Source organism: Aquarana catesbeiana, linkage group LG03 (genome assembly GCF_042186555.1).
Source record: "Aquarana catesbeiana isolate 2022-GZ linkage group LG03, ASM4218655v1, whole genome shotgun sequence".
Taxonomy (NCBI): domain Eukaryota; kingdom Metazoa; phylum Chordata; class Amphibia; order Anura; family Ranidae; genus Aquarana; species Aquarana catesbeiana.
The window spans coordinates 258,106,561-258,121,863 of NC_133326.1; the positions used below are offsets into that span (position 1 = coordinate 258,106,561).

General features: G+C 42.7%; 1 protein-coding gene across 1 annotated transcript in view; it reads right to left on the bottom strand.

Moving 5' to 3' along the window:
- Positions 1-15,303, bottom strand: part of NAV3 (neuron navigator 3) — a gene marked incomplete in the record, with an annotated part of 918,952 nt that overhangs the window by 247,553 nt on the left and 656,096 nt on the right. Inside the window, 1 exon segment of the mRNA XM_073620003.1 lies at positions 13,279-14,248. Within this exon segment, the coding sequence (XP_073476104.1) occupies positions 13,279-14,248 (970 nt within the window).

Here is a 15,303-nt window from a genome sequence, read left to right on the forward strand (position 1 = left end):
GCAGATCGCACCATTGCTGTTTGCAACCTATGTCTGAAACCGATCAAGCGTGGCCAAAACAGCAGCCACTTGAGCACCACATGCTTGACCAGACATACGACGACCTGCCATTCAGTCCGTTGGTAACAGCACTTGAAAGAACCACATCAAAGAAAAGGGCAGACTTCTCCTTGCTCCTCATCTTGGATCTCCAACCCCACTATACCTCCAGCCCTCTCAAAAAAATGCACTGAGAGGAATGAATGTATAGCAAAAGGTGTCCCAAGTACTTGCAGCCAATCTGCTATCAAAAACCTCCATCTGATTTTAGCAGGCAAATTTCCCTACCCCAGTTGCTGAACCTAAAAAGAAATTTGGTCCCAGCCATCCACATGCTCAGCATCTAAATGCTAGCTTGGTCAAATTGCTAGTACTGCAACTGCTGCCTTTTCAGCTGGTACACTTTGCCCCCTTTCATGAATTTGTGGAATGTGCTGTACCTCAGTGGCAGGTTCCAAAACGCAATTTCTTTTCACGGAAGGCCATTCCGGCTCTCTACCAACAGGGCAGTCAGCAGTAAGGTTCATATTACCGCTGACTCATGGTCCAGCAGGGATGGGCAGGGACGTTACCTTTCTTTCACGGTGCACTAGATAGCTCTGCTGGCAGCTGATAAGGATGCAGGGCAGGGTTCAGTGTTATTGGAGCTTGTTCTGCCACCACGCCTCCAAAATGCTAGTGGTTATTCTGTCACAGCTCTCTCCTCCACCCCCTCCTCTTCTTCTTCCTCTATGGCCTCTTCTGCAGATTTGTCCTCTGAACCAGTGGTGCTCTGTACGCGTTCAAGGGACCTACGCAAGCAGTCAGGTTAAAAGATGCCATGTGGTGGTTGAGTTGGTCTGCCTAATGGACAGGAGCCACACTGGGGCAGAGATTCTGTCAGCTCTGCAGGGGAAGGCTCAGAGGTGGTTGATGCCACACCAGCATCAGCCAAGAATGGTTGTATGCGACAATGGCACCAACCTTCTCTCCGCCCTCCGACAGGGACACTTGACCCATGTTTCATGTTTGGCACACGTCCTGAATTTGGTGGTGCAGCGGTTCTTGAGCAGGTACCCAGGCTTACAGGATCTCCTGAGGCAGGCCAGAAAAGTCTGTGGTCATTTCCGCCGGTCATACAATGCCAGTGCTCGGCTGGCTGACATTCAAAGGGAATGCAACCTGCCCACCAACAGCCTCATTTGTGACATGCCCACCAGGTGAAACTCGATGTTGGCAATGCTGCAGCGGCTGCACACACAGCAGAGGGCCATCAATGAGTACCTGTGTGAGTATGGCACCAGGACAGGGTCAGGAGAGCTTGGCTTCTTTTCACCACACTAGTGGCTACTGATCAAGGATGCATGCACTGTCCTGTCACCATTTAAGGAAGCCACAATGATGGTGAGCAGTGACAATGCATACACCAGTGACACTGTTTCTCTAGTCTTCTTCTTGGAGTACATGCTTCATGGAATCATGGACAGGGCACTTGAGGCAGAACAGCAGGAGGAAGAGGAGACTTCCTTACCTCTCAAGACCCCCTTTATCCAGATAGCATTCCTGCGGGCCTACCAAACACACAGGAAGAAGAGGAGGGTTGTGTCAGCATGGGTGTAGAGGATAACACTCAGCATCAGTCTTCACAGGATGGTTTTCAGTCCCCATAAACCCAAGGAGTTGTATGTGACTGGGAGGAGGTAGTTACGGATCATGTGATCCTTAGTGACCCAGAGGACTAAGAATCGAATGCCTCTGCAAAATTATGCTGCATGGCCTCCCTGATTCTGCAAAGGCGGCGAAAGGACCCTAGGATTCCTGGTATCAAGGAGAGGGATCATTACTGGCTGGCAACCCTTCTTGATCCACATTACAAGGGTAAGATTGCAGAACTCATCCTCCTTCACAGAGGGAGCAGAGGATGAAACATCTTTAGGAGGCCTTGAAGAAAGATGTGTACAACACATTTCCAGACCCTGGGAGATTACAATTTCCTGGTGCTGGACAACGTGTTGCTGAGACTTCGTTCAGTCAGAGGAAGAGCGGTGGAGAAGGTGGCCGGCTGACCGATGCCTTTAAAAAATTTTCAGTTCAGAATATCTAGGGGCAAGAGTAGACTTGGAGACCTTTCCAACAGAGCATCCACTGGGTTACAGGGTCTTGAGGATGGATCACTGGCCAGAACTTGCTCAATATGCAATTGAGCTACTGGCCTGTCCTGCATCCAGCATGCTTTCTGAATGCACATGGAGGGTTTGTAATGGATCAAAGAGTGCGCCTGTCCACAAACTCGATAGTCTGTGATATAGGCTTACATTTATAAAAATGAATCAGTCTCGGATCAGCAGCTATCAAGCACCTGATGCTGATGTAACTGATAGAATTTGCTATGGATGTGGGATCCCTTGAAGACTACCTATGCTGACTATCCTATTCCTCCTCAATCTTGATGATGCTAGGTCCCAACAATAATTTTGGTTTAGGGCACCACCACCACCACCCAAGGCCCAATTTTTCTGCTCCTGTTTAACAGAGGCATGTAATTACTATTTTTGATCTAATATTTCACAGCAGGGCCCATTCCTGCACCCAACAAGAGTAACTGTGAGGGCTTACAGTGTTGTGGCACCACCACCACCACCCAATGCCCAAGTTTTCTGACCCTGTTTAACAGGAGCATGTAATTACAATTCTTGATATAATATTTCACAGCAGGGCCCATTCCTGCGCCCAACAAGAGCAACTGTGAGGGCTTACAATGTTCTGGTACCACCAACACCTAAGACCCAATTTTCTGCAGAGTATATAGGGCAGGCCGTATAGTATATATACTGCTGTTCAGAGTATATAGTACCTGAGGGCCTGGGGGACCCCCACACTATTTTTAAAAAATCTGGATGCAGGATTCCCCTTAATATCCATACATGTCCCCTGGGGTAGGACCCAAACACTTTTTATGGCAATAACTTGCATATAAGCCTTTAAAATTAACACTTTTGATTTTTCACGTTCGTGTCCCATAGACTTTTATGGTGTTCGATGTTCGAACAAATATTTTGCCTGTTCGCATGTTCTGCTGTGAACCGAACTGGGGGGTGTTTGGCTCATCCCTAGTCCAGAGCTAGAAAAAACATTTTGAAGACAAGGTGGTTAGGAAAATCCTCTATCCCCTTCTTTGAGGGGAGAGAGGGTTTTTACACTTGCAAAAGATGTAAGGCATGCAAGGTAGCAGTGAATAATGTGAAAAGACACACTCAATTTACATCTCTCACTGATAACAAGGATTTTGAGATCTCTGCATTGATTACATGCAATACCACACATTTGGTTATAATACTCCAATATGTGGGCAGGACTAAGTTTCCTTTTAAGAAACATGTTTAACAACATATTAACAATGTTATTATAGGCTTTCAAAAACATAGCATATCATTACATTTTTGTCTGGTGTCTAGTACACGGAAGGGATCCATTAGGACTATTGTTTTGGGCATAAATATTGTATACCCATCCTGGAGGGGGTTCAATATCAGAGTCCTCTCTAGGAGGGAAACTAAATGGATTGATGAAGTCACTGACCCCCTAGGGGCCTCAATGTTGAGGTAGATATCAATTGTTTCAAAAAATGCCAGGACAGTACACATAACCCCAAAGTACCCCTTTTGGAAAGTAGACAGTCCAAGGTATTTAGTAAGAGGCTTGGCAAATTTTATGAAGTTGTACATTTTTTTCCACAAATTTTTGTAAAAATGAAAACATTTTAAAAAATTGGGTTTTTTTCACAATTTTTTTTACGTACTGTCATCAGTGAAATACAGCGTCATCATATAACTGTTGTGGCGGTGATCAGAGACTGACTGGTGACAGTATGCTCAAAAAAAAATATTGTTTTCTTTTTCTACAATTTTTGTTTATTACAAAAACCTTAGTAACACTGTACTACGCTTTTGTACACACTATTAATGCTTATACCTGTGAATTAAAACAAAAAAAATCTGAAAGAAAAATATTAATTTAATATTTACTGTTATGATTAGCTGTGATTGGCCACAGCCAATCACATGGTATAGATGGGCTGTGATTGGCCCTGTCTGTGCCATGTGATCACTGTGACCAATCACAGAGCTCATCACAATAGTACACAATGAAAGGCATGAATCAAAACCTTTCATTGTGTACAATTGTCATGTGATCTGCTGTGATTGGCCACAGCAATCACATGATACTGGCAGTGGACCAGTACAGTGATCTGTCATTGGCCTGTATCTTGTGGACACAAATAAATGATCAAGGGGTTAATATGGCGCACAACTGAGGTAGCCGAGTACATATAACTAAAAATGGTGGGGGGAAGGGGGTGGGTTTGGGGTTCCTGAGAGGGGGAACTTGGTGGTGGTAGTTAATGTTTCACAACAAGTTCAGGTATTAGTCCATGTAAGGATAAAATGATGCTGAATAAATGGAAGACAGCCAGTCTATAAAAGCTAGAAGAAGCTCTGGAAAGAAGGACGGCGCCCTCTAAGTGCAGAATGTATGTTAAAAATATTTATTACAATAGATAAAAACACTCACATTTGAGTTGCTAAAAACAGAGCCCGGAGGCTCTGAGGACCCTCGGCACCACCGGAACAGCTACCAGGACCCAGGTCACAGGACTCACATCCCAGAAACCCCCCCACTGGCCCATGACACCCACATCCCCCGAGAGCACGCGGATGAAACTACTTTACATGTTGGTTTTTAGCAACTCAAATGTGAGTGTTTTTATCTATTGTAATAAATATTTTTAACATACATGCTGCACTTAGAGGGCGCCATCCTTCTTTCTATCTTGTGGACACAGTAGGTCACAGATCGCAACGGAGTGCAACCCGTGGGCCGTGTGCACCCAGAATAACAGGGCTCATCATCAGGGCCGTCATTTTACAATAGGCCAGGAGGGAAGGCGTTAAGGAGAATTGCCAGGCCATGCAGTTCATGACAAAGTTGTATGGATGAAACATTAGGGCAGCATCGCATAGCAACCATATCTGACGTCAATGATTAAGAAAAAGGAAAAAACTCTGCGCCAAATAAGATAAGTAATGTCTAAAAAAGAAATTAAAAAAAAGAAAAAACAAACCAAGCTGCTCCCCAACTTGAACATATAATAATCAAATTGTAAGTGAGTAAATAAGGGGGCGCTAGTGACCAAATTAAGTGCAAAATAGCAAAATAAAAAATAAAATGAGTAATAAAAACTAATGTGATAGGAAAAAATAAGTTATTGGCTAGAACTCTTCACAACAAATTGAGAAGTATGGAGTGAAAACCAATAATAGTATATATGTGGCAACATCACATAATATAAAGTGACACACAATGATCAGTGACAGTGACACAGACTCAGCAGTGATACATCTTGATAGAGAGTGACACACAGGAAAATAAACTTCTAAATTGGATTAGTTTCTTGACATTCACAAATAAAGATTCCTTCACCAAGAAAGAAAGATAGTACACCTTGCGGTAGGAAAATGATATCTGCTTACCAGATACCAATGACTCCTTTACTTAAAAAGAGAGTCATTAGTGCTTGTGCAGGGTTGTGCCTGCTCACATAGGATGACTAGATGCTAAGGCAAAAAGACCCTTCCGGCCCTGATAGTTCAGGCATGGGATATATGGAAAACAATAATAGCTCCCATAGTGTAAAACTGTTTATTAAAATGATAAGAAAACAGATAAAAAGCCAAATGGCCGCTTACATTTGTAGGTGCCTACCCGACACTGGGGCTGCTCGCTTGTCTAGGTAAGATTAGGATCGAGATCCCGTCGCATCGCCTTAAGGTTCGGCGTGCGTTCCACCCGGCGTGAGTAGCAAAACCAGAGGACCGGACGTAGGTGGAGATCACATGACCACGTACCGCTCCGACGTACGTTTCGTATAAACGTCTTCAGGGAAGCGTACGCTGGTCACTAAGATACGATATCGTACGTAGTGACCAACGTACGCTTCCCTGAAGACGTTTATACGAAACGTATGTCGGAGCGGTACGTGGATACGATATCGTACGTAGTGACCAACGTACGCTTACCTGAAGACGTTTATATGAAACGTACTTCGGAGCGGTACATGGTCACGTGATCTCCACCTACGTCCGGTCCTCTGGTTTTGCTACTCACGCCGGGTGGAACACACGCCGAACCTCGAGGCGATGCGACGGGATCCCGATCCTAATCTTACCTAGACAAGCGAGCAGCCCCAGTGCCGGGTAGGCACCTACAAATGTAAGCGGCCATTTGGCTTTTTATCTGTTTTCTTATCATTTTAATAAACGGTTTTACACTATGGGAGCTATTATTGTTTTCCATATATCCCATGCCTGAACTATCGGGGCCGGAAGGGTCTTTTTGCCTAAGCATTATCCAGCATCCAGTCATCCTATGTGAGCATGCACAACCCTGCACAAGCACTAATGACTCTCTTTTTAAGTAAAGGAGTCATTGGTATCTGGTAAGCAGATATCATTTTCCTACCGCAAGGTGTACTATCTTGGTGAAGGAATCTTTATTTGTGAACGTCAAGAAACTAATCCAATTTAGAAGAAGTTTATTTTCCTGTGTGTCACTCTCTATCAAGATGGATCACTGCTGAGTCTGTGTCACTGTCATTGATCATTGTGTGTCACTTTATATTATGTGATGTTGCCACATATATACTATTATTGGTTTTCACTCCATACTTCTCAATTTGTTGTGAAAAGTTCTAGCCAGTGACGTCAATTATGTCCCAGATCTCTCTGAGGCAAAATGTTGGTACTGTGGCGGGCATGAGAGTCTGATGGGGTGGGGATATTGATTTATATTCTATAAGCACCATATTTTTATTTGTTTTGTGAGTATATTTTATTGGGTTTAAATAAATGTCATTGTTGGAAGATAATAAGCTACCAATCTTCTTTCTTTTGGTTGTGGAGTATGTGGGGATTCCTTAAAGGGGACCACGCCTAGAAAAGCCATAAAAATTACATCATATGAGCTGTTTTTTCCAATCATATGCTTATGAGAGGCAATACATTCTGGTGAGTGAGATTGGATGTGGGGGAAAAGTACTTTCTCACGTGATGGATTGAAGAAGAATTTTGAGGAATCCTGGACTCTGAATTCTCTTTTCGGCCTCACATCCAATCACTTTCCAAAGTTTGCCACCTCAACCTCTGCAACATCTCAAAAAATACACCCCTTCCTAACAATGAAACCACAAAGCTCCTAATTCACTCCCTAGTTATCTCTCACCTCAACTACTGCAACTCCCTACTCACTAGGCCATTTCCTGTTTAGTCCATAATGAATGCTGCTGCCAGACATATCCACCTGACAGGGTCTGCTACCCCTCTCTGCCAATCTCTCCACTGGCTTCCGCTCACCCAATGAATTAAATTGAAAATACTAACAATAACTTACAAAGCCATCCAAAACTTGTCCCCCAGCTACATCACTAACCTAGTCTCAAAATACCAACAAAATTGTTCTCTTGGTTCCTCCTAAGGCCCCTTTCACACATGCGGACAGTATGTCCGTATTTCACCCATCCGTTTTCGGATGAAATACGGACATACATGCATCCCTATGGGATAGCGGGTGTCAGCGGATGTACATCCGCTGACACCCGATGTCGTCCGCCTCCACTCTCGTCCGATTCTGCGGACGGAAGAAAATCCTATTTTTCTATCCGTCTGCAGAGCGGATCGGAGGAACACGGACAGACGGTCCGTGTTCCTCCGATCCCCCATAGGGGAGAGCGGAGATCTGACAGGGCGGTCCCTGCACAGTGTGCGGGTCCCGCCCTGTCATCTGCCGGCTCAGCTGGGGAAAGCGGAGCTATCCCCGCTGAGCAGCGGATAAACACGGGGCGGATCAATACGGATCCGTCCCGTGTGAAAGGGGCCTAAGACCTCCTGCTCTCTAGCTCCCTCGTCACTTCCTCCCATGCTTGCCTCCAGGACTTCTCTCGAGCCTCTCCCATCTTTTGGAATGCCCTACCCCAATCTGTTCGAATATCTTCTACTCTATCCACTTTTAGGCGATCTCTGAAAACGTTTCTCTTCAGAGAATTCTATCATACCTCACCTAACAACTGTACTTTCATTTTCTTCAACAGCCTCATCCCCCACAGTTATTACCTTTTGTATCACTTGACCCTCCCTTTTAGATTGTTAGCTCTAATGAGCAGGGCCTCTGATTCCTCCTGTATTGAATTGTATTGTAACTGTACCCCTAACATTGCCCTAACATTGTAAAGCCCTGCGTAATCTGTTGGCGCTATATAAAGCCTGTATAATAATAGTAATAAAATAAGGAATCATTTTACTGCACAACGGGTGTTATTTGAACGTTATGTTTTTGATGGACACTTCATCAATGTGATTTAAAGCATATTTATGATTGTGTATATAATATATATTTTGGTTAATTAATATATGGGAGTTTCAAAATCACAGCACTGCCTCATACTGTATCTATTACCTCAATCTGTGATTTAGATGTGGAGATTACAAAAAATATATGTACAGTAGTACACAGGGACTTTGTAGCTTGGTGTCTCTTTTGAACACTGTTGGCCTAAGCTCATGATAATGAATGTTTTATGGAAATATGATCCTGTTCGGTCTGTAATGTTTTTCCTTAAAGCACAAATAACAGGTGACCACACTGTTATCTTTAAAGCCGAGAAACATATGTTATTTCATAGTGGGGGGAGGGGGGAAGAGAACTCCCCATTTAGGAAACTGCCATGGTCCACTTTTTTGGAATAAGGTAAACTTCGTATCACAAAGCTTGTTTTCTTATATACTGTAAAAAGGACTTTGGAGAATCCAGTTATTTGTTTCATATGAATCCTGCTCCAGTGAACACCAAACAACAAGCAGACAGCCACTTCAGCCCTGGAAGATTTGGCTGCTCAATCACCAGGCCATTTTTTGTGATACGGCACTGCGTGGCTTTAACTGGCAATTGTGTGGTCGTGCGACGCTGTACCCAAACAAAATTGACGTCCTTAATTGCATGAACCTGTCCTCATAGTATATGTCTGGCAAAGGGATGAGTTACCATTTAATGTATCTGGCTCAGCAGTACGAAATATGTTTATTACTAGGACTGCTCTCAAAATGTTAATTTCCTAGGCAGACTGTGCAAAGTTTATGTGGATTATTCCCTCCAGCAGGCAAATACTTTAACACCTGTCATTTCCAATTCTCATTATGCAGCTAAGGTTTTATAATGTTATACGCATACCTTTCTGATTTGCAGAATATTCATAATTTGTAATATTCTTTTGTCAGTAACCTAGACCGATCTCCTGCCATAGCTCACTATAATTCTAGCATGCTGACTGCGTTCTAATTAACTAGTCATTGGCATATTTGTGTATCTATGGCATGCACATTAGTTTCCATTACTGATTTAAGTGCACTTGAGAAAAATGTTAAGCTTGGTGGCAGATATTTGAAAAATCCAGCAACTAACACATATGACGATCAGTTTAATATCTGGATGTGTGGATTTATATACTCAGTAAAGCTTCTAATGGACACTAACCACACATTCTGTCCCCAGTGCATGTTCAGCCCTATGGAAGTTTAGCTCCCCAGGCAGCACAGTATCATTGGAAGTTATGATGCAACCAATGATGCAACCAATGATGCTGTGCGGCCTGGCTGTCTACATCCTAGCAACCAAGGACTCTGTGCAGACTAGCCAACAGTGTCCAAGCAAACAATGCTGTGCATACTATATGTTAGCATCCTGGCAACCAATGATATTGTGCACCCAGGCTACTAGTGTCCTATCATTCAAAGACACTGTGCAACCTGGCCACTACTGCTCTAACTACTAATGATGGCAGGGAGATTAAAAATGGCTGCCTCAGGTGGTATCTGCACCTGAAACAGCCTTACCAAGTAATAGAGCTGAGCAATGTTACTTCTGTGTTTTCTTAAAATTATTTTTTTTATTCAAAGACTTTTTTATGGGTGTTTTTAAGATGAACACTCAATTATACAAAAAACAGTCTGAAAGATTATGCAGAGTTTTATATTTAACTTGATAATCAGGAAAGAGGTACAATGCCCAGCAGTTAACCTCCTTCTGTCCACTGTTTCACTGCTGTCTGATAATCTACTTCTTCTATCACCGTATCAAGTAATTAGTCCATTCTAAATACATAAATAACTTTTACCTTTTTTTTTTGGTTTTGGATAGGGCTGAGAAGCTGTAGAATTTTTTAGAAAAAAATGTAGAAGTTTTTATTCATATTTGTATCCCTTTTAGGGAGATTTTCTCTTACGTCCTGTCAAAATAAAAAGGTATGGCAAATCTCTCCTAATAGGATTACAGAAAAAAATACATTTATAGTAGTGTGGGGAAGAGTTAGATATTCTGACAATGTTTTAGTTGCTGCCTGTGTCTTAAGCTGGCCATACATGGACCCAAATCCAGCTGGTTCAGCAGGAACTGGATGAATTTTGATCCATCTCTGGCCATTTCTGTTCATGAGAAGTCAATCTATCAATCGACTTCTCATGAACGGTCCTTCTGGAAAATGTTCATTTGTTTAGCACTTGCAGTGGGGAAGATGTGGGGAAGATGCCCGCATTCTCATCAAACGTGTGGATGGGGGAGTCGGGTCAGATTTTTCCTTCAGCCCACTGGCCAGCTTAAGAGCCCTTTCACACTGGGGCGGTTTGCAGGCGCTATTGCGCTAATTATAGCGCCTGCAAACCGACCCGAAAGTGCCGCTACTTTCATTCCAGTGTGAAAGCCCCGAGGGCTTTCACACTGTAGCGATGCGGTAAAAAAAGTCCTGCCAGCAGCATCTTCGGAGCGGTGAAGGAGCGGAGTGTATACCGCTCCTTCACCGCTCCTGCCCATTGAAATCAATGGGACGGCGCGGCTATACCGCCGGCAAAGCGCCTCTGCAGAGGTGCTTTGCGGTGGTATTTAACTCTTTCTCGGCTGCTAGCGGGGGGTAAAACCGCCCCGCTAGCGGGTGCATACCGACGGTAAAACGCCGCTAATAATAGCAGCGTTTTACCGCCGACGCCGCCCCCGCACCAATGTGAAAGGGCTCTTTTTGTTTTAGTAACATCTGCACACCTTTTTCTTCTACGTGTGTCACAGGGAATAGAGGTGTGGAAAAAGCTTCAGAAAATCGCCCCCCTAGTTTACTGCTGCATGTTGTGGTTCCATAAGCCAAACCCTACTATAAGTGTAGACCCAACAGATTAAACCACAGTGTGCAGAAAGGTAACAGGCCTCTGGAACATCTATAAGTATGTTGAATGCAAAAGATTTTTTTGTTTTTCATTTGCATTTCAATGCAAGCTTTGGAGGAACTTCCTATGCAAAGTTCCCTTGGTGGTGCTTGCAGCAGGACAGGACAGAGTTTTTTCCCATCACTTCCAAAAAAAAAAGCAGAAGAATAACTGCAAGGTGACTGCTCATTTGCAACAAAATGTTTTTCCTGTTCAAGCTTTTTTTTTGAAAGGACAACCTAACTTTGAGTGAACTTATCCTTTATAGTGCTCAACCACCCCTGAGTGTATCCAGCAAGAGGGAAATATTGAACACCGCTTAAAGGAAATTAACCCTTTCATGACTAAGCCTATTTTTGAAATTTGGTGTTTACAAGTTAAAATCCATATTTTTTGCTATAAAATTACCTAGAACCCCCAAACATTATATATATTTTTTTAGCAGAGAATCTAGAGAATAAAATGTCGATTGTTGCAATATTTTATATCACACTGTATTTGTGCAGCAGTGTTTTAAATGCAAATTTTTGGGAAAGGGACAATTTATGAATTTTTAAAAATCCAAACAGTAAAAGTGTATAATGTGAAAGATGATGTTACGCCGAGTAAATAGATACCAAACATGTCACCCTTTATAATTGCACGCACTCGTGGAATGGCGACAAACTACGGTACCTAAGAATTTCCATAGGCGACGTTTAAATTTTTTTACGGTTACCAGATTAGAGGTACAGAGGAGATCTAGTGCTAGAATTATTGCTCTTGCTCTGACGATCGCGGCGATAACTCACATGTGTGATTTGAACACAGTTTACATATGCGGGCGCGACTTTCGTATGCGTTTTCTTTGCTGGGCGAGCTCGTGGGGACGGGGGCGCTTTAAATTTTTTTTTTTCTTATTTATTTTATTTATTTTTATTTCTATAAAATGTGTTTTAAAAAAAAAAAAATTTTGATGACTTTTATTGCTGTCACAAGGAATGTAAACATCCCTTGTGACAGTAATAGGTGGTGACAGTTACTCTTTATGGAGGGATCGGGGGTCTAAAAGACCCCCGATCCCTCCTTTGCACTTCACAGTATTCAGATCGCTGAAAACGGCGATTCTGAATACTGTGTATCTTTAAAACCGGCGCCATTGGCAGCCGAGTAAACGGGAAGTGACGTCATGACGTCGCTTCCACGTTTACAATGAGAAGGCTGGAACGAAGCCACCCACAGCTTCGTTCCAGCCCGCCCCCAGCCGCCGGAGGCACCGGATTGGTCACCGGACCTCCTGATGGCACGGAAGGCCCGGTGAGAGCGGCGAGAGGCGGTGGGGGGACGTCCCCTCTCGCTCCTCCGGTATAATAGCCGGGCGGCTTTTAGCAGCATCACTTGTTATATCTAGATAGCTGATCGCCGGCTCTAAATAACGGTACCAGGATGATGCCTGCAGCTGCGGGCATCATCCCGGTATAACCCCGGAAAGCCAAGTACGCATATCTGCGTACGCTCGGCGGGAAGGGGTTAAGTTGTCTTATAATTGTTCTTGAGGCATTTTGGGGCTCACATAGCAAACCGTTAGAGACAGAATAATTTAAAAAGGGCCTCAAGAAGAATATATTATACTACGCCACTAGAAATACATTTTCCTTGATATAACTAGTGCAGAGATTTATATCACACCTTTGTGCAGTTGGATTACGTGTGTGCGTGTAACACATTCACATTTAACTATGGTAGATATCTTACTTACACAAACATATTTTTCCCCAAAGCTGCTAACCTGTCAACATTTTCCCTACTCTTAAGGAGCAGGGTTATGAAAATACATATTTTCCAAATATTAGGTTTTGAGTTTAAGAATGACAAGAGACCATTTAATTAATATGTTTTACAACATGAGCCATTTGGTTATTTTTCATCCATAAACCCCTAGTCCTATGTACATTTATCATAAAAAAATAACTAGTGTCTATACCTGTATATGAATGGTGCCACAGTTGCAGTATTTGGGTGTGTGTACTGCTGCTGAGGAAGTTGCACAATCCCATTTCCTGTAAACTGGACACCGGCACCAGGGGGATATGTTGTTGTAGTCTGTGTAGTGGAAGCAGAACAGACCTTTCCTTCAGTGGGGGTAGATACCTTTTCACTGGTGGTGGGCTTTTGTGTGCATACAGTTTGACTGCCTTTGGTAGTCCTGCTTTTTTCTGGCTCTTTTACAGTTGCAGAAACAGGGGATGTAGATTGTTTTGTTGCTGGCGTTTTTGATCCGGGTTTAGGGATTCCACTTGATAAAGGAATTAAACTTTCCTTTTTAACTGCAGCTGACTTATTTCCCTTTGGAATCAAGCTTGCAATTTTGGAACTCTTTTTTGATCCTTCCGATGTCTGTTCCTTTTCCTCTTTAGCTGGTTTCTCAGTGTTTGATTTATTTTTGTCCTTGTTCTTCTCTTCCTTTTCCTTTGGTTGAGGCAATCCCTTTTTATTGCTGATATTTTTGCTTCCAGCCTTTGGAGGTGTCAATTTGGGTGATATTTTAGGACTACTTAATGTTGAACCTACGTCATTTTCTCCACATTCCGATAAGTAGTCATCCTCAATAATGACTTCACTTGATGGTGAAGAAGGAGACCTCAAACCAACCCTAGTGTTCACCAATTTAAATTTTTCAAGCATTGATTTTTGCCCAGAGGAGGTACTTTTAATCCCTTCAGACAACGGTGGTTTTACTCTATCTGGGGATGGAGTGGGAGAAGTTGCTGGACTAGGCTGCTTAACAGACAGCATGGTGGATGTGGCACTGTGTTTAACATTCATGGATTTACTGCGCCAAGGCTTACTGGCACTTGGAGAGGGTATGGCAGAGGCTACTTGCTGACCGGAGCTAGTGGGATATTGCACATTTCCATTCATGCCTGCAGACAGTTGAGGGCCTTTTGGTGATTCTGTAAAAGAAAAAACATCATGAGCAATGCATGGCTTTCATAGAAACTATATAGTAAGGTTGATGTTAGAAGATAAAAAGCACTAATGGTATCTAGCATTACCGTTATCATTTCTAAAACAGGGTAAAGAAAAATAGGTAAAGATCACAACTGATCCATACAGTACATCCCTTATTTGCAGAGATATATTTACTATAATGCACTTGGGCCATTGTCTAAGGCTAATAGTGCAAAATGATAGTTACATAGTTGGTAAAGTTGAATAAAGACACCAGTCCATCCAGTTTAACCTGAGCATGTGTGTGTGTTTATGTCACTACCATTCTCCATATTCCCTGTACACTACGTTTGCTAATAAACACACATACTTTTTTAAAAATGTATCCACACTCCCCACTGACATCACCAGCTGTGGAAGGGAGTTTCACATCCTTGCCTCGCTAACAGTAAAGAACCCCTAATGCAATTTAACATTGAACCTTTTATCTTATCCAACTTCATTGTGTGGACGCGTGTCTTCTTTAGAGACCTTATGTTAAAAAGTTAACTGAAACTTTTTAACATAAGGTCTCTAAAGAAGACACTTAATGTGAACAGGGTCACATGGATTACACCTGAGAATCCTCAAAAAAAAATGATTGCTTGACTATTATTCCTAATCTTTAAGGACAGTTTACTGACCAGAATGGTACTAGCAGACTGGTGGAAAGCTAACAAGGTGCCAATATTCAAAAATGGGCTGAGATACATGCCAGGACACTACAAGCCAGTCAGCCTTACAGCAATAGTTTATAAACTGTTGGAAAGTAATAAGTGACCATATTCAAGAGTTTGCTGATGAAAAAGGTATTATTAGTGGTAACCAACATGGGTTTATGAAAGTTCGTTCTTGCCAGACCAATCTGTTAACATTCTATGAGGAAGGCCTGTGGATGTAGTGGTTCTAGATTTCACCAAAGTGTTTGCTATGGTACCCCATATTTGCTTAAATTACAAACTGAGGTCTGTTGGCATCAATGATAGTGTTTGTAAAAAAATTGGTTACAGGGGCAAGT